Raw genomic sequence first — 25364 nt, forward strand, 5'->3', positions numbered from 1 at the left:
TATGCCTTTTGCACTTAGGCCATTATTCCATTATGCCTTATGCTTTATGCCTTATGCCGCGAGAACTGTTGATACAAATATATACAGGCACTTCTGCTTTTATTCGGGAAATCAGCGCAAGAGTTAATGGGTTGTGACTGGCCTCACTCAGAGGCTCATAGTTCAAATTCTCAAAGTCTCTTTGCTTTTTTGAACACATGGTGTGAAAGATGATACGTTTGTCTTCAACTGTGTAAAAAATCATGTGTGCAGAGTATAATTTGCAGCCTGAAGCAGTTTGTAAAGTGAATTTCAGACCATTTATTCCACTCTAGTTGATGATGTCACTCTAAAGGGGTGGTCCTCTCTGTGTGTGCAGCCAAGGGATGTGCGTGAATATGGTGACGTAGGGACGAGGTCGGGGACTGCTAACTCCATCGGCTGACAGGAAGTTAGCCAAAACAACCAGATCGCTTACTTCTGCTTTAACAAATGAGACTTGCCAGAAATTTGTATTTTGTCAAGAAAAGTAATAACATACTGATCCCGATTGAGTCACACATTTGGATAATTTGCCATGGATCTTCTCAAAACTGTAGGAGTAGGAGGATGAATGATAAGAAGCACTGACCTCTACAGCTGTTTCATTGCCAGCTGTGGCACTAACAATTCAATATAATAAATGAAGTGTGTCTCTATGGAATCCCAAAAGTGACAAAGGGCAATAAAAGTTGATGAGTCAAAATCTTAAATGTAAGTTGCATTCTGGGTCACGCTGGGTGATCTTCTATGTTAAAAGCCCATTGTTAGTCACGGAATAGGCTATTATAGGAGTGCTTTCTTTGGAGCATGCTCATAAGTCACTCAATTTTAATTATTCACCCAACAGTATTACTTATTGATTGTAATAGCCTACATTATTTTACAAACAACCTTTAGTCTCAGCCACTTTCTAAGATTTCAGTGTAAAAAAACAAACAAAAAAACATTAGTGAGTAATGAACTGCAATATTAAGTTTTAGGTATGTTAATACAAAAAAATGTGAAGCACACAGTACCTAGACAACAGACAGAGTGAGAGGCAGCCTTCTGTCTGTTGCCTCTGTTCCTGACTGTCATCTGTGTTGTCCTCAGTGACCTTAGCTCTGCCGTTGCTAAGTTGAGCTAAACTTTTCCCTCCCTCCACCAATAGAGACAGACTGTTCCCCTGCCCCTCACAGCTGTGTGGCTCGAATGCTGGAAATAACCCCCGGCCTGCAGATCAGGAGTCATGGCTGTTTAACAGTGGCAAATGTTGGCCCTGTGCTGCTGTCAACTGGAAGAGAGGAAATACAGAAAGAACAGATGATATAGGCTGAAATCTATAATAAAAGAACTGCCAGCGAATGAAGCTGGTACCAAGATTTCAAAAAAGAGCAATTCTGGTTCAGTCACTTCCATCCATCCTGATGTGAGGGGTGTTTTTTACACTAAAGCGTGAACTTGGACTATTTGACTGAAGAATTTAGATCAAATCCCACGTACGACTTAACTCTTCTCAGGATGAACCAACGAAGCTAAACCATGTGGGGAGTTAAACATGACTCAAAGTTGTAAACTGTGGAGGCCTAAAATGGACAATAGACAGGAAAGAATATCAGATGAGTGTAAGGGAAAACTTAACGCATAAGTATTACTGTAATTGTAATGAATATTAAGCTTTATGGTTTTACTTTAATGAGATAGCAAACTATTACCAAGCGTATCTGCCTATTTGTTCCTAGCTACCAACTTTTAATTGCCATCATCTTGCTCTTTTTTTACGGCAAGAGATAAAACTAGTAAGAGATAAATGGAAAAGTGAATATCCAATCAGTTTTGATTAAGTGATGAAAGGGAAGTATTGGATTTAAAGGAAGTCAAAGTGACATTTCATTTTGTATATCAACAGTTTTTTTTAACTATCTGATACTGCACGTTGACAGTTTTGGTGCTCCACACACTACAATATTGAAGTGTCATTAGTTTGGCAGCTATGGAATGAACATACCATTACATCCCTCAGCCTGGAGATATTTCCCTCTAAAAGAGCCTACTGTATTACAAAAATGCCCTTTTGAAGGAGTCACTTATCTGTCTTAAAATAACCATGGAGCCTTGAACCGAATCAGATTATTTCATGTGTTTCCCATGCAAATCAGTTTGTTCTGAGAACAATCAGACATTCAGAAGGGGAGTTGTCTCATGGATGTTTGGAAATGAATGTACACAAGTGCAGTTTTTGTGTTTCTATTTTTTTGTTTTTTTTGATGGGGGGCGGAGGGAGGCTGATGATTTAGCTTATAGGCCTACATTATATTGACCTCTGTAGATTTAGATTTTACAGTTTGGTGGCCAAAATAAACTCAGGCATGTTGTCTGTCATCCATCAGGTTTTCATATGTAAATGAACTGTGGCACTTTTTTTTTTTTTAATTTCTGAATTACAGGGATTAATTTCAGAATTATAGATAATACATTCATGCCATTCATCTAAATTGATGTTTTCTCACTGAAGGATGTTGGGTAATTAGTGTGTTGTGTGGTGATTGTGCCATCACTTGAGGGGTCAGTATGTCAACATTCAAATCAGACGGCACATAGTCAGTTAACAATTATACATTTTGTGGCCAAATTAACACCAGTAGCCAATTCTTTGATGTCCTAACAGCTTGATTGAATCTACATCCATGTTACTGAGAGATGTACAAGATGTAATTGGTTACATAATAGAAACTGAAAATTGTCCAATTGAACTTGTACACTTAGGTGCCACTTTTATATCATTCTCAACACAAGAATCACTTTTTCTTCGTCTCTCTCTGAAGCTTTCAGACATCCTTTGGTTTTCCTCAGCTCATTCTATGGGCACTGTTTACAACCACCTATTATTATATGACACTGATTTCACTGCAGGTTAAATGATAACAAACTAAACCATGACAATGAAACCTGAAACACCAACCACTAAGCACGGCCACAGGATGTGGCTGAAAGCTTCAGAAAAACCAGTGTGTGTTGTGTCAAGACACTTTTTGCCCAGTTGCTTTCAAAGTAATGAGTGAACCTTCAACCTCTAGATGTAACTTCATGATCCACCATACATACACTGCAGGATTGGACCAACTCTGTGACTTGTCCCCTTTACCTTGTTGCTTTCACTCTGGCTTTACCAGTGCATCATGGTCTCAGTGTAGTAAGAGCTTTGATATGGTAAGTATGGAACTGTGTTCACTTGATAAAAGATGAGGAGGTGGTTAAAAGCTAGTTAGTGTGCATTGAGTGAAGATGATTTTGTCAAACAAAATTTCCGCTCAAACTGCTCTAACCACAGCTCATTACAGAAATATGAACGTCATGTTCATGTATGTGCAGATCAAGAAAGAAGACTATAAACAGTATTAGAAAGTGAGACATTAACACAACAGACTTTTGCTCTTTTTACAGTTTATTGTATATATATATATATATATTTATATATATATATAAAACTACAAAAGTAAGACTGTTTCAAATTCATAGACAGCTGTCCATTTATCTCATATATGCATTTATGAGTATATATATATGTGTATATATACACTCATATATACATATACATATTTTATCTACAGTCCACATTTAGATCCCAATACAGTGATCAGCTGATAATTTCTCTCTCTGTGTTCTATTGCATAGAAAAAGGCACAGCTCTTAGGTCTGTGTAAAATACAGCCTTCGTAGAGGGAATCAGCCTTGACTGCAGTCAGTCAGCCTCTCCTGGCCGACTGTTGCTCGCTCAGACAGCGCTAAAACAGATTCGGTAACAAACACTGATCAAAAAGTCTCAGGAGCTTGAATGTTGTTCATACTATGTACATTACTTTTGGCATTGAAGCGTCTATGACAGGCTTTGGAGTCTTGACATCTGAGGGTTGGAGACAGGTTTTTGAGTATTGCTGCATGAACTGTTCGCCTTCAAATGGAAAATGATGAACAAAAGATTACAAAAGATGTAAAAACGTGGCCGCTGACCCACAAAAAAAATCAATAACATAGCAACAAACAAACAAAAAAGATAATATAACTACCTATGTATATAAAAAATGGCTTCCACCCATTATTCCACACTCAGATACATTCCTATCTGAAGTACATTCCTACCACACATTCTGTACACGCATTTACAATCCAAAAGTTCATTTCACATCCAAAATAAATATATTTACACGGAGAAGAAAAAAACAATATGAATAAATAACTTCATTGACAAAAAAAAACAAGCACTCCAAAATTCAAACATAGTGAAAGAAACAAGACACAGTCTACAAACAGTATTAGTTGGTGCTGCTATCTGCTCGGCTCACACTCTGCTTTGAATTCTGTTGCGATGCTGTTTGTTTACATACTAGCTGAGGTAAAATGCATTCTGGGTTTGCTTGTTACCTCACTACCAGTCAAGGAAAAGTCCACCCTAACGTTTCTCCAACAGCTACTGGTGCAGGGGCTTGGATCTCCAACTCATTGTGGTGTCTTTTTGTGGAGTTTTTTCTTTTTTTTTTAAATACATATTGCTGTGAATAGCCAGACGAATGTAGACGATATGCATGAAGATAAAAAACATAGTTTGGTGACAGAAAAGGTTGAAGTGATCATTAAAGCTGCACTCATCAATACATTGTTACATGTCAAATTTTAGGCGCCATGGTTAACGTGTTGTTTGTCGTGATGACTATAGTCACCAAACTTTCAGTTCCTCTTTAGTCTGTGGAACGATTTACACCCTGGATGCACTGCCCGCGGAAGCTGAGCGCGCGCCTTCTCGGGCGCTTGGATGGTCGTACTGGGAGCGTACTTCTCCTCTCTCTGCGCTGGTCAGACATCGACTGCAGTTGTCCATACTCGTATTCACTCGGTTTTCCACACACACGTCATTTTAAACGTGTGTGTCTCATGTGCAGACGCAACGGTCAAATATGTATATAACAACTTAATTAATCATCATTTAATTATTTTATTTTGAAAATTGACCGGATTCTCTCGCCTTTTCTGTGCCTGACTTCCTGCTTGGTACGATATGGTCTATCCAGCTTGACAGACGGCGCTCGCGTGAGAACTGAAGCGCTGCAGCCACGCTCACTGCGCTCCACAACGCGAGATGTGCGACCAGGCAGACCGGTTAACATGTGCGCCTATCTGAAACTGCCTCCGCTCCAGGGCGCTGCACTTCGGTTCTGCGTGCAGTGCGACCAGGCCGTTAGTTTCTCTTAGCACAGCTGTCCATAGAGAGGCTAGCAGTTAACAAGCATTTTTAGCTATCAGCTATTACTAATATCATTTTCCTCTAGGTTCTTTAATCTTTTCTGGAGCTGTGGTTTGACTTGACAGTGTCACAGGGTGGTAATACATCATTTGTGTCACCCAAGTGCCAAAAAAAGCCATGAATGCAGCTTTAAATATCAAACAATTTTGTGCTGATATTCAAAGAATTCAAGAATCCAACATTAGCAAAACTTGTCTCAAGACAAGAACACTGAAGCTAGCATCAAGGTGTAAGACAAGGTGAAGCAACAGTAGCAGTATCCAAGGGTAGATCTTTCCTTTAACGTTTAAGCCTGTTGAGGCAAGTGATGAGTCTGACATTTGCAAACAAACTGTTGTTCCAGATGTTGCAGCAAACAAAAGGCATTTTACATCTCTTTCTTTCATAGTATCAACTGTTGAAAAATAAGCCTCATCTCTGCACTTGAAAGAAGCTTAAACCTGTACTGTGTTGTGATGCTGCGGCTAATTTTAAACAACAGAAACGATGCCGTCTGTGAATTGTAAAAAAAAAAATTTAAAACCCACTCGTGTCCACTGAAGGCCCTTCTCTGACTGTCAGAGTACAGCTGTCGTGGTGCTTACATGGTCCAGTTCAGAACAGTGCAAATGATGGCTAAAATATGCGACACAGAAAAATGATTTTCTTTGCAAAAGCTTGTTGTGAGGCTGGAGATTGGTTCATCCTAATGAAGGTCAACAGTCTAATGAGGTGACTGTAATACAGCGGTTTTCAGTTCCTTCTTCTTCCTTTTCAGGTGGAGCATCACAGCCAAATTCACGAGGGACACTTGTGGGGTGAGAACTTTCATCTTCGACAGATGGCACACAGTACATAGATAGCACATGAAAGGCTCAACTTGGAGACACAGCATTTGACTTATAAACTGATGAATTCCTACTCTATTTAAACAGTGTGAGCGTGGACAGCTGGGATATCAAACATGCAGACCCTAGGATTCCTCATGAGACCCTTATCCTAGACAATACACTTAGCCATCACATCTTTTTGTATCAAAAATCATGCATAGTGGGCCTGTGCAGGGGGTAGGGGGTAGTGCTTTGCAGTATCATGGTCTGGGCATCCTACTCTAGTTCAAATTGTTTTTTATGAGACAGATCTAGCATTCCTGTTATCATACGTGAGCTTTTAGGATTAACTTCAAATTGTACAGCACAGTGTACTGACGTGAGCAGGGCTCTGAGATTTGGCATGTAGGGCTCCTGTTCTAAACACAAGTCAACATACTCTGCAAATACAGGGTGCGTGTAATACTGTATGCGTTGCTGTCATTTGTGTGTCATTCACGTTGCTAGTTGCCGTATATGAAATAAGGCATTTCCACTAAAATGTTCAATTATCTTAGTGTGATTCTTATAAATCTTATGGAGTCAAACGGACCTGCCCCTACAGCTCAGTGATAGCTGTTATTGTTTTGAGTCCCGATTTAATGTATTCGGAGCCTAAAGCCTGCGTATTAGGATAGACTTCTCAGGTCGTCTGTGTCTGACTGGGAGGTGAATGGGGTTGGTGCTGGCACTGCTGCCGCTTCCAATGTAAACACATCTAGCTTTCCTGTGGGAGCAGCTCATTTGAATTCTGCTGTAAATGAAGCATGATAACTAGCCCATATGATCAAGCTCAAATAGCATCCAGCACAGTTACATGTGCCGTGCCGGGCCGACCAGGAAGGGAAAGGAAAAAAAAGGCCCGAACTGAATTCATAGAGCAGACATCACCTTCTACCAAAGAGTCGAACAGACAACCAGGTGATGTGTTTTAGAGCTAATTCCCCAAGCATAATCATAAAGCCGAGCTAACAGGTGATGTAGCACACTGGTAAAACAATGCATTTCTCATAAACCTTTTTATGCTTGCTTAACAAATAAAACATAATAAGATAAAGATTAAATAATTATTATTTGATCATGAGAAATTACCTTACTTAATTATAGTTTTAATACAATAAATTAAACGACATTGAGGAGTGACCTCTCTAGGCTGTTGAAGTGAAAAGAACTAGAAAAACAAAACAAAAAAACAAATACTGTAAAAAACAGGAATTGAATAAGTGGTCATTTTGAAAGGCACTCATCTGCTAAAAGCCATGAATTCTGTTGTGTGTGTTGTATGTGTGTGTGTGTGTGCCGTGTTATGTTTATATGTGTTCATCATTTGTATTTCTTTACCTGTGAGTAGAAGTCCTCACAAGGACATACTGATTGCAAAATCCTCCAGAATGAGGACAATTTGCCGGTCCGCCAGTTTCTCTATGTACAGTTCCTCCTCAGGGTTAAGGCTTAGGTTCAGGTTAAAGATTAGAACTAGGATTGGGTTTGAATTAGGGTTAGGGAATGAATTGAGTCAGTGGAGGTGCTCACAAGTATAGAAATACAAACGTATTTGTGTCTTTGTTTCCCAGTTACTTCATTTCCATATTTGGAAAGGCGAGCACAGTGCATGCACAGTGTTGTGTAGTAGTAGTAGTTGTCATAGTAGTACTAATTGACATCACAATCGATGTTTACAATTACCGACCTCTGAAGAAAGTTTTTTTCAAATAACATAAAAACAACAACCAATAAAACCCCCCAAACCGATCCCAAATATTCATTCCAGTCTGTTCTCCGCCCTAAACTGTCTGTGTGTTTCCGAGGTGTGTGTGTGGGGGGTTACGAGCCCACCAACACCTCCATGATGTGGTCCAGTTCTGTCAGATCTATTTTGAAAGGCTGATTGGCTGAAACCTGGGGGGCGGAGCTGCTGTACGGTGACGCCAGAGATTTCAGGAGGTCGTCCGTCGTCACCACAGGCGACAGTTTGGCAAGGCCGCTGCCCGCCGTCACACCCACGGCCCCCGTCGTCGTGCAGGGGTCAAAGTCATACATGGACGTGTCGATGTCGGCGAACAGGACGTCGTCGAGCGCCAAGTCTGAGAGAAACCCGGAGGGCGAGGCGGAGGAGGGAGGGGAGGAGGAAATGTCTACGAGGCCGCCAGGGAGCAGTGTGGGCAGGGTGTCCATCGGCCGGAGCTCGCCGCAGCGAGGTTCTGCTGGCAAGACGCCAGCTGCCTCTGTCTTAGCACCCATGGTCCTGCAGTCTCTGGGTGGGCCGGGAGGTGTCGGGGAGAGGGACGCTAACTGGGGGGGCCGGGGGAGCGGCGTGGGAGCTGGGGAGGTAGTCACGGTCATAGTATTAGCTGCTACTGTCCTTGTTATGGCTGTGGGAGGACCCAACTCCATGTCACTCAGAGCGGAGGGGAAACCGTCGGCGGACGAGGCGGGCGCGGGCACCCTGTGGGGTGCCCTGGGGGGCGCCTGACCCAGAAGTGCCGAGGGTAACGCGGGAGACTGCGCCGGGGGAGGTGACAGAGGAGGAGTGGGCGGGGACGAAGCGCAGAAGGTGGAATCTCCGCCATCCTCCTCCAGTAGAGAGGCCGGGGTGAGGCAGGCTTCCAGGGGGGCGAGGCAGGCCTCCCCGCCGCGGCCGGGGCAGGCCGGGGATGCCTGGCTGTTGGGAGGCACCATCGGGTGGGGCGAAGGCGGAGGTGCGATGGCTGGCATCAGCTGCGCCGTCGCCGACAACACGCCGAAGGAGGGCGGCGCCTCTCGGAAGCCCTCGTCCATGGGGTCGTCAGGCGGCGGCGACGGCGGCAGGAGCAGTGGCCGCGCCGAGCCCTCCTGCTTGAGCTCGTCCTGGATGCGCCGCAGCATGTTGTTGATGAGGACGCGGCGCTCCAGGCTGGGCTCGCCGAGCGGCCGCTGGCTGTACAGCTTCATCAGGGAGATGTTGAAGATGGTCTGGCGCTGCAGGGTGTAGGAGACTTTGGACAGGCCCTCGGGGCCCAGGCTTATTCCCCCTCCCGCCACCGACGCCTCCAGCGTTTTGCCTTCCAGCCCCTCTTCATCCTCGTCCAGCTTCCGCTTCGCACCTTTACCGAACATATATCTGGGGGGGGGGGACAGAAAGAAACAAGTTAATTCATCGCCAGAGTGTCAACTGATTTGTTTTTCAGTTCCCCAGAGCTTAAAGTAAGATATTCAAGATGTCTGTTTGTGTAACCAAAGTTGGGATTGGTATTTTTCTTGATTTCCTTTAGGATGTTTGTCAACTACAGTGTTTATATATAGAGATGCACCGATTGCAAAATCCTTGGCCGATACCGATTCCCGGTTTTAAAGGAGGTCTGACCTGCCAAAACCGGTTTTTCCGATACTGATTTTCTATCTAAGAAATAATTATAATAGTCGACAAGCACTTCTGCCCCTCAGCTCTGTGTGTGTTGTTTGTGTGTGTGTTCATCTCTTGTGCTCTGTTTAGATTAATAAACACAAATAGGCTACAAACGTACACACATTGGCCTCACGTATTTTTCAATCGCTGTGTTTTATTTTGAAAATTGTTTTATTTTGAAAATTGACCGGATTCTCTCGTGTTTCTTTGTGTGACTTCCTGCCAAGATTGATGCGATCACTCGCAGCTCGTGCACAAAATAGACCAGACGCCGAAACAATCGCTGCAGGGCGCGAGCCGGCTACGGAGGATTTGGAAAATGCCCCCGCTTCTCAGCGCTTGTGGCCTCGGCGTTATACGGTCCGACCCCCCCCGCGCGCGTGCCTCGTCAGACGATCCGGTGTTATGTGTCAATCCGACCACCCTCACCGCCGCTCTTTAAAAAAATCCTGGAGCAAACACTGATCCTCCACTTTTGACTTGCAAGCATTACAAAGAGCGTGTTTTGGGTCGTCCTGGCACACAGTGAAATAAGTCCAAATCAGCCACATGGTTTCTTCCTGAGTCTTCTGCTAGTTTTTAGCTTAGCTGCTATTTTGCTCTGGGCGCGTTGAGCAGCTACGCACCGTGCATGCGGGTCAGTGTGACCGGCCGGTCACCGATTGGATATAAAACCGACGGTTTTTTTTTTTAGCACTTTATTTATAGACTTTTTTCAAAACACAAAACAAAACATCAACCCCGCCCACCCACTCCCCACAAGGCCAAAAAAGAAAATGTATATATAAATGAATAAATAAACATATAATACATAAAAAAAGGAAAAGATGTACAATGTATATATCTTCATATTGATGTAAACTCGCATATACAGTATAACATTTTTTTTTTTTTTAAAACATTCATATGTTCCTACATGTGCACACATTATAAATACATGGACACGCTCATATTCACGCAAATACACGTGCACACATATTATACATGTACAAACACATATATCACATACAATCCTGTATAAATGACATGACGGGAACATTCTAATCCACTACACAGATCCAGCTGGTCATTCTAGATGTACAAAGGCTGGCACGCCTGAGCGATGTTAAGTGAAAGATATGTTTTCAATAAACTCTATAAAGGGAGTCCAGGTTTGAATAAATCTGTCTTTGCTACCGTTACAACTATATCTCAGCTTCTCCAGTGGAATCATAGAGAAGACCTCCTTAACCCAGTGTTTGAATGACGGAGGTCTTACCGACTTCCACTGCATAACAATCAATCTCCGTGCCATCAGCGTTAGAAACGCTATGGCATTCATCTGTAAGGAAGTAAAGTGTTCTTCTGAGTGTGTTGTCCCAAAGATGGCGATTACTGGGTCAGGATCTACTGTAACACCTCGCATGTAAGATATAGCTTAGAAAACCTTTGTCCAGAAGCTGTTCACAGACCTGCTTTTAATTTGAAGGGCCAGATATAGGAAGCGTGACACACACTCGCTGTCAGTTTTTTTTTTTCTTGTTATGGTTACACGGCTCTTTTTCTTTTTTTTCAAAAACGACTTTTTCCGTTGTATTGTTGTTACAGACCTTTCTGGTTTAGAGACTCTGCGTGAAAGCACGTGTCACTGCTGTTTTCGGGTTATTAGCGATTAGCGGATGAGTCCCGGTCCCGTCCCAAAGCACTGTGTCACAGAGCAGATCCATGGTAGTCTCCGCTGCAGTCAGACACCGCACCGCTCCAAACAGCTGACCCCCCACCCCACGTCTTATACGGCCTGAGCTCAGTCACTTACCCCCCTCATCTACTGTGTTTATTGGTGATAAACGGGCGTACTGCCTGTAATAACTGCAAAACCAGACCGGCGTGTTGAATCTCGGACCCAACACAGCCGGACTCGCGAGCATTTCTCAACCCGACCGCGGGTAAAAAAGGAAAAAGAAAGTCAGTAGCAACACTGGTTTTAGACAGACCGCCCCTTTATGCCCTTCTCTCTCCTCATTGGATAAAGGTTGTAGGATACAAGGAAAGTTTTCTCCTCGGCTTACAGCAGAGCAGAGTGACTGACAGACCCGTGTTTCAGACCAAACACTCTATATAAGTGACTGCTGTCGGAAGATAGAACTATTTAAGACTTATATTAACACAAACATTCCGCTTACTTCTGCTTTAAGTTGATGACATAATAACTTCCCTGCTCTCTCACCATGTTCATAATATGTTTGTCTTGTTTTTAACATCATCCGTTCCGTCTGTCTTATAGAAAGGTTGTCAAATTCTGTCTGTAGCAATAACCGTTCCTTAAAAAGTTCAGGTGTAGAGTTATGGGCCAACTAATTGTCTATATTCAATATTTGTTGGTTCAACTCCATGAGGCGTTTATTGTAGGGTTAGGGTTAGGAGAAGTCAGGAGAAAAAAGTCTTATTTGGTCAGAGATAAATTTTTCAAATGATGGTTGCGTTAATCGTGATCGTGATAAGAAGAAAGAAGAAGAAGAAGAATTCCTAGGAATACAATAGGGTCGTTAGGACGTTGTTTACATTTGGACACAATCAGGAAAGACCATCATTTACCGACAGTTGACGGAGCCTTCGGAGGAGCCTCCAAAGCCGTTGCCTCGGGAGACCACGTAGGCTGGGTCCTCCGAAGGCTGCAGCTACTGAATTGAGACAGATCTATAGTAACCCTTAATGAAAAAAGTAAGAGAGAACTAAAAGTAGTTAATCGTCAGAGACATAAGATGACCCGCCGCTCATCCAGCATGAGTGATTGAGTCTTGGTTTGACCCACTCAGCCACTTGGCAACCTCACACGTAATGTGTTCAAGTAGGAACCCACTGGGGACAGCCCCCTTTAGGCCATAAGTGTTAAATGGTGTATAAAAATGCCATAAAGCGATGTGGAGTGATGAGAAACTGATGATTAAAGTTTCTATCAATCTTCCTCAATAATTAACTATAAATACAATTTTCCACGTTGGTGAAATCTGAATCTTTGATCCCTGACACCTGCTGGGGTTTTAGTGGGTTGATAGCATTCAGCAGCCGCAGAACAGGATCTCAGCGGAAGTCGACTGTCACACCTCACCTCGGTGACACACGGAGACGATGCACAATCGCCAGTGAAGTTTTCAGAGTGAAACGCGGCAGCTTAACCGTGGTGATTCAAGAAGCTGCTTAAACGCAACAAGCTTACTGCAACAGGGGATTTAAAAAAAAAAAACATACAGTGAAACCAGGAGCAGCTGCAGCAGGAGCCTCGCTGCTACATACTGTAGCTCGGCACACACATGCACACACACACAGTTATGTAATAGCAGCGTTCCCTGCTGTACCACAGGATCATAGGCCAGATTTAAAGCCCAGCCCCCCTCCACCCCTCCCTTCTCCTGCCATATTAGAATAGCACATTGAGTTACACAGTGAGGGGGTGGGGCAGGGTGGGGGTGAGAGACATACAGTAGGAGAGAAAAGAGAGAGAGAGAGAGAGAGCGACAGCAGATTCCTTAAACATGCATGTTCCAGTGGTTTAATAGATCTCTGCATCGAATCAAACCATCTGAAGGTGGCATTATACTGTAGGTTCTGCACAGGGAAAGGAAGGATGGAAGGAAGGAGGAAAGAAAGAAGGCATTGCTGCAGTGTGTTTGACTCTAATCCAGGCTGACAGGCTCATGCAGCCAGTCGCTGTCTACACACACACACAATCTCACTGCGCATGTGTCTCCTCACACACACACACACACACACACAGGAAGTGTGAGCTGCAGGCCCAGTCACCACGACTGGTTGGTTGCCATGACAAACAGAGTCAGCTGGGAATTCACCCAAAGAGATGACAAAGAATGGGAGGGAGGGAGGAGGGGGGAGGGGGAGGAGGGAGGGGAGTCTGCTGGGGGGCAGGAAGGAAGAGGAGGAAGATGATGATGATGAGGGGGAGGAGAAGTGTGAGGAGGAAGTAGGTGAGAGATTGGTCTGGAGGAGGTGGGAGGGCGATGAGCCACCTTCTCTCCTCCCTCCGCTGAAACCACCGCCGAGCTGCTATTGAGCAGCGGACTCAAGCCCACCTCCTCTGTGGGCTACAGACCGGGGTCTGGCTGCTGCTGCAGCTCTGCCGGGTCGGACCGGGGATCCGGCTGCTGCTGCAGCTGTGCCGGGTCGGACCGGGGCTCCGGCTGCTGCTGTAGCTCTGCCGGGTCGGACCGGGGCTCCGACTGCTGCTGCAGCTCTGCCGGGTCACTGGCTGCACTCGGAGCTGTAGCTCCATGTTCACACTTTACTGTTGTGTAGAAAAACCTGACTGTCCATGGACACTGTGCTGTGTCAGCTGATCAGAGCTGCCACCATCCATGACAGTGGTTACCAACCAGATGTTGATTTGAGGTGACTATTAAAGGAATAGTTCAACATTTTGGCAAATTGGCCCATTGCCATAATCCCTATAGTTTTAGGAGTAGGTTAATTACCTTTATTTGTCGGTGAAAGCTATTTTTAGAGCGGCAGAGCCGCGAGCTGCTCAGGGCTACACTACGGAGGCTAATGGAATTTCTTGGTTTCCCTCATCAAACTCATCAAATACACAATCCAACAACTCCACAACGCTCTGGTGGACAAGTTGTGAGCTGCACATTCACCACGCTATGAGGTAATAACAGAACGTTACCAGACAGAGTTGTTTTAGAGGTACATTCATGCAAAACCGCTGATGCACGCCTGTTGAGAAAAGTTTTTCAGCAAGCAGTCTCTACATTTGCCCCTGAAAAACTTGCTCGCTGTCTCCATCTGAACGATATTTCCCGGCCGTGTCCCGCCCCCAAGCACTTCTTATTGGTTGAAAAGTACACGCTGCTTCCTTTTGACAAGCTAGTTAGTAGACAACAACCAATAGAATATACAGTACTTGCGATAAAATCGTCACGCTGCATATTAGGGTTGTTCAGTATACCGGTACTAAATTGGTACGGGGTACTGAGGCATTTAAAACGGTATTATACTGCGCTTAGATGGGACCGGTACTTGCATTTTTTTTTTGCATTTTGCAGTTTCGTTTTTACCGTGCAACACTGGCATTAGGGCTGAAACGATTCCTCGAGTAATTCGAGTACCTCGATTACAAAAAATGGTCCGAGGATTTTTTTCTGCCTCGAGGAATCGTTAATTTAATTGTAGTTCAAGCGGCCGCACGGACTTTCAATGTGGCACAACGTGCGCCGTAACGTAACCTATGAACGTAACCGTGCACGCCCCCCCCCCCCGCGCGGCCGTTCGCCGCGGATGACGGCGGAGATGGGGAGGGGGGCGGCGGCGGCGGCGAGGCGATGGCCGCGATGACGGGGGGACGGTGGCGAGTGGCGACAACACAGCAGAACAATCCTGCCTAGGAGCTATCCATGGTTAGGCTACTTAACCAAAGTCTCTTGAAATATCAAACAAAGAAAAGGACTATGGACTGTGGAAGTTTGAATGGCCAAAATACTTAAGTTATCATGACGTGAACCATCTGTTGCGGTGAGACCGTTGATTAGGTAGAAACCTTAACGGGGGGGCGGACGTGGGTGTTTGACTGAGGGAGAAAAAGGCGACAAAAAGACAGAAAATGTCTCTCTATAGGCACTCTAGTTGTAACACGGCCCTTGCATACCACAGCAGCACGTCTTCCATGTTGCAGCATCTCCACTGAAAACATTTTTGATATCTTGAAAGTAATTTAATTTTATTTATTTTTGATATCTTGAAAGTAATTTAATTTAATTTATTTTTATTTGTGTTTTATTTATTCTTATTTATGTTAGCAGCAGTCGCCTCTTTAGTAATGTTTCAAGACCAGAAAATACTTGCTTGTGAATTTAAGAAATAAAAACAGTTGATTCTACAAAAGGAAACCAATTGGTCATTCATTATTGAGTGAAATATGTTATTTTCTCTTGTGTATTCATAATTGCTCTTTAACCAAGCAAAAATACGTTTTATCCGATTACTCGATTAATCGATGTAATTTTCAGTAGAGTACTCGATTACTAAAATATTCGATAGCTGCAGCCCTAACTGGCATGCATGTTCTCTTGTCTCTCTCTCTCTCTCGCTCTCTATCTGTGTGTGTGTGTGAGTGACAGAGCTGGTCTTGATTCTGTGGCGATTCTTAGACGGACCAGGATTGGACGAACCAGGAAGAGGAGCTTCCGCTACAAACAAGCTTGAAATATAGACTTATTTAATTTTTTCCGGAACAATTTCGCATTTCGGGGCTTCAATACAAGACGGACATTACATACGAGCAGCGTGGAGGTATTTGGATGTTTTTTGGTGTGTCTTTTTGTTACGAAGACAATTGGTATCCATTTGCAACTGTTATATGGACATGCACTGCTACGCCGAGACTCCCTGTAACTCAGAGAAGCCACGGAGGACTATAATGAGTGAAATTTCAATTTTGGGTGAACTATCCCTTTAAAAAAAGAATCCAATTTTGATGCATCTGAGGACTGATGGAAACATTTGGGACAAAATCAACATGATAGGTCTGGTCATTATTTTGGACATTTGCATGCAGAAAAAGCTTCTTATAGCTTTAATGTAAGCAGTTTATGGAGGCGTCTGCTTCAACACCACTTTCTGTTTGAGTCTCCTGGCAGGAAATCAGACAGACAGAGTTAACACAGCTGATGTGAATCTTTGCTATCTATCTAATGACATGAGAAGAGGGTGTGCAGGAAATGAATGTGTCTTAATTAGCATGTCCCGATATTGGTCACACTCATTAATGATCTTTTTTTTTCACAACCAAAGAAGAGATGTCAGGATTTGCCACCTAGTTTGAGTGACAGGTGACTGTGCAGAGCAGAAATGTCGGCAACAAGACAAACACAACATCAGTGAAGAGTTTCTTCTCAACTTTTGTTCTGTTGATTGTTAAAACAAATCTGAACATGTATGCATGGATGCATTCAAATCGGAAGTGCATGAGTTTGTAGGTTTCTCTGCAGCTGCTTGTGGCGCTTCGAGGAAAATGGCGAATCAAAGAGAATCAAAGAGAGAGCAACAGAGTTAGTTTCAAAGCAGTTTGCGGGTGTGTGATTGAGAGCTGAAGCAGCTGCGCATGTCTGACTCACTGACTCATGGCAGGGTGTTCAGACTCACACACACAGAGTGCAGGGCTAACATACCAGAGGTGCCCCACCCCTCACATTCCACTTCATTATCCTCCTCTTCCCTTTCCTTCTCCTCCACCTCCTCTCTTCTTCACTCACACTTTTCCATCTTTCTTTTTTCATCCTCCCCGCGGTCTTTGTGCGACACCTCCCCCTCCTCCTTCCACTGACTGTCAAAGTTCACAGACCCTGAGCCGTCCTACACCCCGCGAGCCGTGTCTCCGTACAAACACACCAGGAGAGGAGGAAAAAAGTCAAAGAAAAGAACGGCAGATAAGTGAGGAGCTGAGCGCGGCAGCAGCCGAGGAGCACCGATCTCCAAAATGGAGCCACAGTCTTCATTCAAGGTCACTGTGACTTCATGTGCCACTGTTAATTGTCTCGCAAACTAGTATCTTTAAACTAGCCCCTTCCAAAAGGTTTTTCCATGAGCTGCATGTAGGAAAAAAGCTTCTTGAGGCTGAAAACAAGCAGCTTCAACTAGAAACCCACCAACCTTCAGGCTTGAAGGTCAGTACCACTTCTGGCATTTTTAGCCTCAAGTCCACAATAGCTGTTTGTTTTTTTGTCAGTGGCCAAAGCCTTTAAATTTCAACGTTAAGTTGCAAAACACAGGGGTGCAAACTCATCAGGGGTAAAAAAGGTGACAAGATACCGACCCCCTAGGGGGGTCCAGGGGCATGCTCCCCCGGGGAATTTTTAAAAAAAAAACCAACTTTAAAGGTGAATTTACAGTCAATTTTAGCATGAGACTAGGGTCCAGATTTACTCAGGTTTGCACAGCTTTTGCTCCTGTTAAACCTGCACAATCTGTCTCTCTGTGTTTGGTTTTGAAACATGTGAAGGGGGTCTTTAGCCTATGCAGGTTTAGCATGAGTAAAAGCTGTGCAAAACTTAGAGAATCTGTCCCTTGATGTCCATCAGATGAACCTTACAAACCTTGCCTTCAAACTAAATAAAATTTAATACAGACTGATTGGTTCATTGTGAAACATTTATTTATTGATGTAAATGTGTTTTCTGTACGTAGGCTATGCTCCTAGGCAGCGCTGCTCTTTCTGTCCAATAATACACATGAAGCTTAAAAATGCCATAGGCTACGTAAAACATATTAAGCGGCAATATGTATTTAAAAGATGTTCAAGCAAACGGTTCGGTTCACGGTTTTGTGGTCATGCTTTTCGGTTCGGTTTCGTATACTTTGATCGTTGGGAAAATCAATCATGTCTTGTATATTCAGGTTAAAACTGAAAGAATGAGGCAGTCTGACATCTGATACATCATTGTGACAGTCTGAGGTTAAAAGTAGGTGATCTGGCGGCAAGAGAGGAGACATTGATAGTTCCAACATGTTTTAATTTATTGGGCAAAGAAAGTTATCTAACAAATGCTAAGAACAATTAGATATTCACTGAAATATATAACCTATATTTATTAATTGTGGTTCTTACAAAAAATATATCTTATAAAATATAAAAGCTAAAATGTCTCTTAAAGCTCTGCCCCTTTAATTAGTGCATACAAAATAATGTAACTTTAGCCTACCACTTTTACAACCACATTATTTACCAGCAACATAAAGTGAAACAGAGGCAGAGGTGTCCTGCCACAGTCAGTCAACCTCCTCCTCCTGCTGCTGAACAGGTCGCACTGGAGCTAGTCTCGCTGCCAGACCCTCCAGAGAAGAAGGAGACACTGGAGCTAATTATGCTAAACGCGCTAATCGCTAATTGGCCGCGATCGCGATCATCACACACACACGGTCCCATACAGCACCTACACAATGCTGCTGGCGCATCTTCTTGCTCCGACTCTTTCACTCGCCATGCTCAAAAAGTCGTGTTAGTTAGTCTGCATTAAAAGTGAAGCTTCAGGTGTGTGTTGCTGGACAGAAGAGGACCGCTGCCACCACTCGTTGTCATCCAGATAAGGTGCATGCGCCCTTAAAGAGACAGGTGCATTGCTTCGCCTCGCCTCGCCGGACACCCCCCCCCCCCTCTTAAATTTTTTTTTATTGCGGATTTACACGAATCACACAAATGACCAATTTGGGATCCAAAACGGCGAATTTCGCCGAAAGGTGACAAGTTTGCACCCCTGAAAACATGAAGAGCGTTCAGCGCGTGCAACAAAAAAACAGTGTCTGTAAGGGCTGCTAACAGCATCTGTTAACGCTTCCAAAAGTCCCACAGTGTGATCAATTTCAAAATAAGAGCGCAGTGCATACGGATGGGTGATGCAATCTCCATTGCATCCATCAGAGGCCAACTGTGAAAAATTTACTTGAATAAAAAGTCCAACATCCACCTATTATTGTATCAATGTGTAATGAATAAGACATCTCGTGAAATGTGTTTCATTCTTTGTGGATCATCCTTTTTTTCTTCCAAGAAGAAACCAGCTTCAGAAATGAGCAGCAGTCAACAAACAAAACACAGAATCAATAGATGAATGGTTGTTTCCAGCAGCACGATCTGATCTGAGAGAACAACGTCAGGTAGGAACACTTCTCAAAATAAACATTTCTCTGGTTCTGCCTTCAGCCTAAAATATCACCAAATCTCCTGATCTGAACCAAATGAAAGAACAGCCACACACTGGCCTATTTAAATAAATAAATACAATTCTGTTAATTTTACTCCTAAATGTCTTCACACAAGCAGGCCTCCACACGGCTCGGCCCTTCAGGTACGATTGATGAGGACGCAACACAATCAAACAGCATCAAGATCTGATATTTAACCTCAGAAATCGAGGCCAACTTGTGGCTAAAGCTGTGTTTAGATAAGCCTGCATGAAAAATTGATGGTGGCCTCATGGGGAGGGGGGGCTTAAAAATAAAATAATAATAGTAAGAACAGACAAAAGGAGAATAAAGAGGAGCTTTTAACATTTCATTTATCTCCACCTGCTGCTGTGAAACACAACAACATGCACATTTTCCACATGTGGAGGTCTGGTCAGGTCTGCGTACAGTGTGCATTAGCTTGCCAACTGTGCCTGCAAACACACACATCAGACATGTGGGCTGAGCATATTATTCCATGAGCTGGCTGTAGTGAGTGTGTGTTGTGTGATAGTGCTGCACTAGAGGATGGACTCTGCAGTGATATTATGATCCTGTAACCGGATACGCTGGTTTCCATGCCTGAGCTGCACATCCACCCCTCCCCCTCACCTCCACATCGAGCTATTTCAGGTTCTCTGGATGTACAAAGTATGGACATACACTACACACACTGCGCCGCCGCCGCTCCTGCTGCTGCTGCTGCTGCTGCAGGTAGACGGCCGGAACACTCGGTCGGCAATGTATTCATCTCAGAATCAGTTTCCCCCGGTGGCTGGATGGCAGACTCCACCACGGTCATGACTGTTTCCAACGGCTCCCTACTGTCTGTGAAGCATCCCGCCCTGCACATGAGGACGACATTGTCAAACTCACTACTGTGTGTGTGCTTCTCACACACACACACACACACACACACGCACACGCACACGCACACGCACACGCACACGCGCACGCGCACGCGCACGCGCACACGCACACGCACACGCACACGCACACGCACACGCACACGCACACACACACACACACACACACACAAGGAACTAGTAAACACATTCCAGACAAAACCCAGAGGAAGGACTGAGTTGTTGCGCTCGCCTGACCAGATCCACTACACTCAATAGTAACAACGCTTCCACACACACACACACACAACTTGAGATACAGTTACACCATGACGATAGCTGCTTCTACTGTTTCTACTGCTGCTGTCACTGCTGCCGCCCCCCCCCCCTCCCCGTCCACTCACCGTTTCATTTACCGTTTCACCACATTGTTGATCGCTCGCACACGCTAAAAATCCAACTTGGTCGTGAGGAGAACCATCAACACCTCGCCAGCGGGTTTTTCCCCAACCAATCACGATCAACCCGTGCTTTTGCTTCAGACTGTAATAAACAGGGAAATATCATCAACTGGGAAAATACAGGATGTGTGTCTTCCCCCGACCGCTACAGCTGTGGGACTCAGAAGTCTGAAAACATGGATGAGACACTGTTTAAGTCTTCAAGACACTAGCAATTAAGCAAATCAGGGTGGGTTAAAAGGTGGAATGTGGATAAAGGGCAATCCAATATTTAAAAGTCAGTTCATGTGTTTTTTTGTTGTTGTTGATTTTTTAAGTGGCCTCACATCTAACTTTGCTGCCAAGTTCTACTATTATAACACAATGGTGAATATGAGTAATATAACGAGGTGTTAGGCCTAAGTGTTAATTACACAAGCTGTCAATACCCAAGAGGTGAGCTACTGTATCCTGCAAACTGAAAAACATTAATAAATATTCAATGTTTCTCTACAGACCAACAAGGGAGGACAGTCAGCAGAGAAAAGTCCAAACATGTGCAGTGCATACCACAAGTTTGTGTGTGTGTGTGTCTGTCTGTTTTTCCTCGTAGTGATCATAAACGCTCACATGACAAAGGTCAGTTGAGTATCAGACAGGGAATTCACTACGATCCCTTACATAATGACAGTCATGGTTACAAAACGCCTCAGTTCCTACTGCGCAACATGTAATATTCCTGTTAATAAAGAGACAGTGGCGAGGGCAGCCGGGCCCAGGGCAGCTTTAGCCACTTCAGACTAAAAATGTAGCTCTCTGCTTAAAGGGATAGTTCCACATTTTGGCAAATTGGCCCATTGCCATAATCCCTATAGTTTTAGCAGTAGGTTCATTATCTTTAATTGGTGGTGCTAGCTATTTTTAGAACGGCGGAGCAGAGCCGCAAACTGCTCAGAGCTACGCTACGGAGGCTCATGGGATTTCTTGGTTTCCCTCATCAAATTCATCAAATACACAATCCAACAACTCCACAACGCTCTGGTGGACAAGTTGTGACCTGCACATTCACCACGCTATGAGATAATAACAGAACGTTACCAGACAGAGTTGTTTTCAAGGTAAATGCAGAGACTGCTTGCCAAAAAAACTCAGCGTCACATTCAGCGGTTTTGCATGAATTTACATTGAAAACAACTTGTAACATTCCGTTATTATCTCATAGGGTGGTGAATGTGCAGGTCACAACTTGTCCACGAGAGCGTTTTGGAGTTGTTGGATTGCGTATTTGATGAGTTTGATGAGGGAAACCAAGAAATCCCATGAGCCTCCGTAGTGTAGCTCTGAGCAGCTCGCGGCTCTTCTCCGCTGTTCTAAAAATAGCTTGCATCAACAATTAAAGGTAACGATTCTACTCCTAAAACTATAGGGATTATGGCAATGGGACAATTTGCCAAAATGTTGAACTATCCCTTTAATAATATTTAGTGTATTGGAATTTAGAAAATCAGCAGCACCTCAAAATATAGCAACAGAAGTGACCACAAGTTATCAATTCACTGAGTTAGGATTTATAACAAGGTTGTTCTTGAGCTACAGATGAGTCTGTAACCATACAGCACAGCCAATAGGCTACAAGACTGAGTCTTATCAGAAATCCTGACAGGTGTTTTCAGTGCCTTATCATGCTTTTGTTTTAAGGTGCTATGATACTTAACTCATTGAGTGCCGCGCTCCTTTCCAAAGTTTTAGTCAAGTGTACCGGCAAATTAGACCATATTTGACTTTTTATTTTAGAGCCATAGTGTATTCTATATTATTGCCACCAACACATACTGTAGCTCATTTGAAAGGTTTAACTTTATCCTTCAAATGGCCACAAACCGTTTGTTTCTACGTGCCTCCGTTCCTGAGAAAAGTCAAGCTAAACATGGCTGGGTTTCACCAAAATCCCTCCTTTTTTTCTAGAAAAGGAGATAGAGCGTCTTTTATGAAAGGTGCGCTGTTTGTGTCTGTCGCTCTTCAGACACTCGCATTTCTGGATCAAAGGGCTCGTATAAGATAAATATACACAACAATTGTTGTTCTATTCACAAAACCACCATCGGGGGCGGGGGGGGCGCCACTAAACAGCAATAACACAGACGCACCGTGCCGTGTCACAGCCTCTCGCCGCGGAACGTGAGGCTCTGCCGGCCACAGCGGCTCGCGAACACCGGTCCCGCCGGTGGTCGCGGTCCGTCTGTGGTACGGGTCGGTGGTGCCGGTCTGCTTTGGTCCAGAGACCATAAGATTTTACCGCGGGAGGACTTTGGGGAGGACACGGTGTTGCTCCAGATGAAGACCGGGCGGGACAGTGGGCTGAGAGCTTCCTGGTTCAGCTCCCAGCTGCTGCAGCCTCGCGGGTGAGAGCGGAGCAGCAGCGGAGCAGCAGCGGAGCAGCTGCGCTGCATCCACATGCAGACCTCCGTTTGCAGAAGCTGAGTTATGATAAAAACTTCCAGATCATGAGCTGTCATGTGACTTTGATCGTCATCTATTTCAGTTCTCCTCGTCGTAGAGTCCCCAAATTTACATATAATGTGTATTAAAGTGTCTATTTTCATAATTAAAAAAAAAAGCAAAAAACGAAAAATTTCGTTTTTGGCACTCAACGCATGGGAACGAAAAACGAGAAATTACGTGGTTGGCACTCAATGAGTTAAAGGGACAGTCCACTGCTTTCCGAAATCTTCACATCATGTCTCACTGTTACACAATCATGTAACTCACAATGACACACAAGCATAGTGTGTGTGTTTGTGTGTGTACCTGAAATTTCTGGTAATCAGTGATCTCTCTCTCTCTCTCTCTCTCTCTCTCTCTCTCTCTCTCTCTCTCTCTCTCTCTCTCTCTCTCTCTCTCTCTCTCTCTCTCTCTCTCTCTCTCTCTCTCTCTCTCTCTCTCTCTCTCTCTCTCTCTCTCTCTCTCTCTCTCTCTCTCTCTCTCTCTCTCTCTCTCTCTCTCTCTCTCTCTCTCTCTCTCTCTCTCTCTCTCTCTCTCTCTCTCTCTCTCTCTCTCTCCTCTCTCTCTCTCTCTCTCTCTCTCTCTCTCTCTCTCTCTCTCTCTCTCTCTCTCTCTCTCTCACACACACACACACACTTAAATCTATAAATAAAAGGCAGAAGAAGATAGCAGATTTAGGTCAGCAGACGCGTCCACATGCAGCTGAGCGCTCCACTCTTTCCCACCAAGCCTCTTCTGGGGGGGAGAGCGGCCCAGCTCGATGCTCAGACCTCAGAAGACTACACAGATCCACGCTGCCAATACGGCTGCACGCTCGCATCCACCTCACTCCTGCAGCATTCGCCTTATTACTGCAGCGTGCACCTCACCACCACGGCAGCCTCGGCCTTATTACCAACAGTTGCCGGTCTTGTCACGAGCGGCACTGGCTCCAGAGCTGCAAGTGTCATCATTCTTACTGCAGGCAGCACCTTTATTACTTAAAGGGATAGTTCACCCAAAATTCAAATTTCACTCATTATCTACTCACCCTCATGTCGACTAAGAGCTGTGAGAAGTTTCAGAGTCCTCCGTGCCTTCTCTGAGTTACAGCGGGGCTCCGTGCAGCACTGCATGTCCATATGACGGTTGCGAACGGGTCTCACTCACGAGATTTTCACCGGCGTCAGTGCAAATCGCGCAAGATTTGGACGGACCAGGAAGAGTAGTGCTGGGAGCTTCCTCTACAAGCAAGCTTAAAATACAGACTTATTTAATTTTTTTCAGAATAATTTCTCATGTTTGGGGCTTCAATACAAGAGGGACATTACAGATGAGCACTATCGAGGTATTTGGATGGTTTTTGGTGTGTCTTTTTGGACGAAGAAAAGTGAGCTCCGTTTGCAACCGTCATATGGACATGCAGTGCTGCACGGAGCCCCGCTGTAACTCAGAGAAGCCACGGAGGACTCTGAAACTTCTCCCAGCCCTTAGTCCACATGAGGGTGAGTAGATAATGAGTGAAATTTGAATTTTGGGTGAACTATCCCTTTAAGTATAATCCTTATCGTGGCAGGACAAGCCTTATTACTGCACTTGGAGCCACACACTGCTGCACCGGGAGCTTCATTACTAATATTACTTACAGGTACACACACTACAGCCACTGAAGGTATGCAGTGTGTAGGAGCCAAGCAGTCAGTGCATCAGTAGTAGACTTGTAGTGGTAGGACCTCCAATAAGAGCCTGCAGCTGTCACCTCTCTCATGGTGTCCAGCCCATTTTCATACTGAGCCTCCAAAGCTGATGTTTGTTATAAATGTCTCCAAAAGCCTCCAAAAATGTCCTTACAGCTCGGTGCTGATGTATCGAGTGTGAACACCACAGCTGCACACTAGGGGACATATTGGGGGATGTGGAGGGGGGGGTGTGTACTGGGCTTTAAAACAAAACCAGGGACCGCCCGGTGTTTTACTATTCAAGTTGTCTTGGTTAGTGACGAGCGGGAGCTAAAAATACAGCCGCTGTCACGTCTCTTGAAGAAAATGTTCCACTTGATGAATCCAGGATATTTAAAGGGATAGTTCACCCAAAATTCAAATTTCACTCATTATCTACTCACCCTCATGTCAACTAAGAGCTGGGAGAATTTTCAGAGTCCTCCGTTCCTTCTCTGAGTTACGGGGGGGTCTGCGCAGCAGTATTTGTCCATATAATGGTTGTGAATGGACACCAGAGCTCTTCGTCCAAAAAGACACACCAAAAAACATCCAAATACCTCCATACTGCTCGTCTGTAATGTCCCTCTTGTATTGAAGCCCCGACATGAGAAATTGTTCCGAAAAAAATTAA

At 44.4% G+C, this 25364-nt stretch overlaps 1 protein-coding gene across 2 annotated transcripts in view; it reads right to left on the minus strand.

The window, feature by feature from the left end:
* Window positions 1–5240: 5240 nt before the first annotated feature.
* The window catches only part of sertad2b (SERTA domain containing 2b), a 67064-nt gene continuing 46940 nt past the window's right edge, over window positions 5241–25364 (minus strand). The window contains exon 2 of one of the 2 annotated variants that reach the window (XM_085800994.1): window positions 5241–9247. In XM_085800994.1, coding sequence (XP_085657120.1) covers window positions 7972–9243 — 1272 coding nt within the window. In that variant the 5' untranslated portion in view covers window positions 9244–9247 and the 3' untranslated portion in view covers window positions 5241–7971. The remainder of the gene's footprint in view (window positions 9248–25364) is intronic. The other variant, XM_085800993.1, reaches the window with a different exon arrangement.

This window comes from Trachurus japonicus, chromosome 15, assembly GCF_045865225.1.
Source record: "Trachurus japonicus isolate A0001 chromosome 15, Traja_1.0".
Taxonomy (NCBI): Eukaryota; Metazoa; Chordata; class Actinopteri; order Carangiformes; family Carangidae; genus Trachurus; species Trachurus japonicus.